Raw genomic sequence first — 4,625 nt, forward strand, 5'->3', positions numbered from 1 at the left:
GAATACAGCAGCTTTTGGGAGCACATGAGACACCAATCCCGAGCTAAAGATCAATTTTCCATTGTCTTTATCGTGTTCATCGTCTAATGAGACGGCAAAGCATGGATCGTATCTGAGGTCGTGTCGAATACGCTTACGGGCGGAGCCAAATTGACGCGATCATGGATCTTGATCGATGGATGTTGATTGGAGCAGCATCGGCCGCTCCCGGCGAAATTAGTGTGCTGGCGTTATCCGGCTCGGCAGCGACGGCGCATAGGGCTGTGCTCTAGCCTCCGGTTACGGTCAACAAACTGGCACACCATGCCGTTTTTCTCTGTCTCCCGAGCGGTGGGGTGTAGTCCAGGCAATGAAGCACTCGCCATCGGGGCTCGCTTATCCGATGGATTGGAGGAACTCGATTTTCACCGTAATTTTTCATTGTACTGAATCGATTAGATACAGGGCAATCGACGGCCCCAGTATTTCTCGTGGCGGACGACGGAAACACACCGAGGGGTAGCGGACGAGACTTTCTCGTGGCGGGTGAGGACTCTGTCCAATATACGGATCCGGACATAACTCGATTTTCACCGTAATTTTTCATTGTACTGAATCGATTAGATACAGGGCAATCGACGGCCCCAGTATTTCTCGTGGCGGACGACGGAAACACACCGAGGGGTAGCGGACGAGACTTTCTCGTGGCGGGTGAGGACTCTGTCCAATATACGGATCCGGACATATTTTGGTGGGAGGGTAAAACGGTCCAAAAAAGTGTTGGACGACGGAAACAATCCTCCCTTTATTATTAGGTATATAGATATAGATATAGATATAGAAACGCGGATCGGTGGTGTCCGTACGTGTAAAAACCGTGGTACGTCAAAAAAATCTGCCCATCGTGTGAAAAAACCTGGATGGGAGCGGCCTTCTCCGTGAAAATCGGATCAAAGAAGAGTTTGCATGTCGTACGTAAAAAAAACCCGCTCCACGCACGCACGCGACCTCCGTCGCCCAGAACAGCTATTGTCCACCACCGATTCTTTAGTTCAATATAAAGCCGCACCTCGAACAAATCTTGTCATGGGCGCCGTCAAGCGATCGACCTTGGTGCGACTTATCTTTCGGCAAGGATCAAGATGAAGCTAACCAACCTGGACAGAAACGTCGACTTGGTCTGGGCGCCGAGGTGGAAGAGGACAAGCTGCAGAAGCACCTTATTGAGCTGGAGATAGAGCACGACAACGAACAAAACGGTGCCGGTCAGGTACCAGCTGAACTGCAGGTTGACGAGCGACTTTGCGCGGGCGAGCGCCTCGTCGGTGCGGCACCGGACGACAGCGCGTCCTGCCTCGAGGCAGAGGAAGCAGCCCTTGGACACGAGGTCCAGCGTCCAGAGCATGACGCCCATGACGATGAACCAGACGCCCTGGAACACGATGCTCGCCGAGCGCACCAGGCTCACGGCGAAACTCCGAGGGCAGGGGAACCACAACAGCGTGGCGGCGAGCGTGACGGCAATGACAGGCAGCAGCAGCCAGTGGAACTGTCCTTCCACGCCGACGTGGTCCGGTGAGTGGAGGTGCAAGAGGAGCAGTTCCTGCGTGAGCACTACTGCGGCGATTAGCTGCGAGACGGCGTCCCGCATGGGCGTCCCGACCCTGTCCATGTGGATGGTGACGGACGAGCCAATGGATGCATCATGCATGGCTTCTTGAGAAACACGACTACATGAGTATATAGCCCTGCTTTGAGATTCTTTCTCTGCTGGAATAGAATAGCTATTGGCCGTGTCCGTATCAAGATGATTATGATGGTCAGGACTTTGCTAGGCGTGGGACATGTGGATCCCTTGTACACGTGGAAGAGGGCGAGGGATAACTTGAGAACTCCCCGGCGCCACCTGGGTGTCGGTTTGGTGGTTGCCCTCTCATGCCAAAGGTATGGTTGTAACAAACTCTTCTCCTATATGCTTAATGAAATGACGCGCAGATCTCCTGTGGGTTCTTAAAAAAAAGACTTTGCTAGGCACAAGGACCAAAATCTCGATTGACTTCATGCTACAGTACATAATTTTCAATCTGTGAGCTTCTCTAAACTAATGGGCAAGTTTCGAGACAAATGGTTGGGTCTTTTAAATATCATCTACATGGCCGTGGATGTAGCGCATGAGGTCATCGTGACGGTGTACCATGAACCATGGATGACGCCCACGAGATTGCCGTCAACCACACCATTCAAGTCTTCCTCCTTGCGCATGAGTTTTTAATCAACGATGTTGTCTCTGTACCATCTCTTCCCATCAATGGTTACTTCAGAATATTGTTATTGGTAGCTTCGTAGCGAAGCACGGGTATTCTGCTAGTAATATTAGGAAGGCCATTTCATAGAACTATTAAAGCTCTAATCAATCTGCATGAAGGGAATGTGAGGATTGGAGTACCATCCAAAGACCAATTTTTAGTGCACTTCCCTAGAAAGAAGAAGGACAATACTGATGATGATGGGATCATTACTTTAAAAGCTAACTATTTTGTAGTGGGTCTTCCACTTCCAACTCTTAAGTGATCACAATCTTGGTCAAGCTAATTGACCTTATCTAGAAGCGCTTCATGGGAGGAAACCCATGCCCAATAAAGTTTTCTATCTAGTTCAAGTTTAATGTTTAGTTTTATTTGTTTGTTTCATTTTTAATAAAGAGTGTTCATGAGATCCTTGGAAAAGAGGAGAAGAAACTAAACAACAATGCCTTTTTAAATTTCGATGCTAACGGTTGCGCATTCTTGATATAAATTGTTGTTTTTTCCTTAGCCATTTTCGAGGTAGTGTTGTTGATGCATAAAGGCACATGAGAATTGCACAGAAATTTTTGATGTTCGCAGGTTACAGTAACTTTGGCGACCATCGGTACGATCATACCAAACCGTACGGCGCGCCCGTACCGCATCCACGACCACGAAAGAACCAGGTTAGGGCTTGCCTTTGTCCCTGACAAACCAATATGGATCTTCGGAGATCCCATGCTTGATTTGTTCATCGGTGGACAATTTTTTATCTGCGCCATTGTCGATCTTCATCGTCTCGGCAGTTTCTCTATCGATCGCGAAGAAGCAAATACCGAAAAGGGTGAAACAACAATCAACACATAGCACAGTGCAATGCGCATACAAGTATGATGACATGACATGTTAATTAGGTATAGAAACTAACCCTAAGACATGTTCATCAATTTAAATGGGGCTGAATGCATAAAACACAGCATTTCGATAAACCCCAGAAAGTGGTATTAGATTGTTCTAACATAAGTGTTAATCTAAGTTGTTAAAATATGCATGATTTTGACATAAACAGACATTTTCTGAACGTTTTGATATCTTATTTGCATTTTTATGATTTTATATGAATTAGTTATGATTTTTACACGTTCGGATATTTTATGAAAACGGAGAACAACAGGCCACAAAGGTACTCTATTATTATCTGAACAGATCTCACGATTTCTGTTTGGAAGCACTGAGTTTAGATGTTAGGTTCTGTAGCTTTTAAACTGAAAATATTGGTACATCAAGTAGCTCAAACATTTGGCCATACTGATTTTTCCTTGGCGGTAGCTATTCTCTTTACAAAACTGAACACAGGCATTGAATTGGCACTCTGAACACTTACATTAACTGCTGGTTGTTGAATTCGAATTGAGATGGTTCAGTTTGGCATGTATTTGCACGGTAGGAAAGTATTTGTAGTAGAGAAGAACGACCCAGCAATGGATGCATTCACTAATGGTAAACACTATTCATCGCAGTCCGATGGAAAGAAAAACATCGGACCGATTAGATGCCGCTCATTCGCGTTCCATCGTACGGCCCGGAGGTATTAAGGCTTCAGACCGAGAAAAAAAAATCTGGCCCGATAACACGGCACGTTGCCTACCTCCTCCCTAAAATTTGGGTTGAATAGCTCATCCTCAATCAATCCCAAAAATCACGGCCGGATTGTTCCGCCCCATATCGATCTGAAGTTGCCGCATTTTCTCTCCCCACGCCGCCGTCGTTCATGTCGCCACATCGCCGTCGTTCCTTTCCCCACCATGCCGCCGCCTCCCACCCTGGCCGGTACTTGCGCCTCCACCTGGTTCATGCCCTGCTCTGGCACGCATGCGGCTCCGCCATGGGAAGTTGCCGTTGGGGCCTCCCTGATCGGCGGTGGTCTAGAGTCGGAGGCGGCATAGCCGGGCCGACCAGGATCCGCACGAAGCAGAGAGTCGGAAGCTTCTTCCTTCAACGACTACATGAACCAGGAGCAGGTAACTGTAACTAATTAACCTAGGCCTCAGAGTGCAGGTGGACGTGGATGTCTGCAGGTTCGCTCCGGCCGTGCCGCTTAAATCACCATGTCAACAACGTCATAGAGAAACTGTGTATCTAAGTGACCTTCATGTAGACTCCACATATCCCGCTAATATGTTCCAGATCTGCAGTTCCTGCTTCCACCGCACACTGTTCTGACTATCTCCGATCTAGATGAGGGGATAAGGTAATAGCTAGACCTAGATCTACATGTGTGTATATTTTATGAAATTTATGAACTGCAGGTCATTGTAGTTCTCTACCAGTTGGAATTGTGAAATCAATTTATCCAGCTGA

The 4,625-nt window shown here is 47.4% G+C and overlaps 1 protein-coding gene across 1 annotated transcript; it reads right to left on the reverse strand.

The window, feature by feature from the left end:
• Positions 1-1,099: 1,099 nt before the first annotated feature.
• On the reverse strand, positions 1,100-1,690 carry LOC127328771 (uncharacterized). The gene has a single exon (XM_051355346.1). The coding sequence runs from the start codon at positions 1,688-1,690 to the stop codon at positions 1,100-1,102; it is 591 nt and encodes a 196-aa protein (XP_051211306.1).
• Positions 1,691-4,625: the final 2,935 nt, after the last annotated feature.

The sequence above is a fragment of the Lolium perenne genome, chromosome 2, assembly GCF_019359855.2.
Source record: "Lolium perenne isolate Kyuss_39 chromosome 2, Kyuss_2.0, whole genome shotgun sequence".
NCBI lineage: Eukaryota > Viridiplantae > Streptophyta > Magnoliopsida > Poales > Poaceae > Lolium > Lolium perenne.

Bases quoted from the DNA above. Each gene is read 5' to 3' on its own strand.
- LOC127328771 (XM_051355346.1), bottom strand. From the start codon at position 1,690: ATGCATGATGCATCCATTGGCTCGTCCGTCACCATCCACATGGACAGG.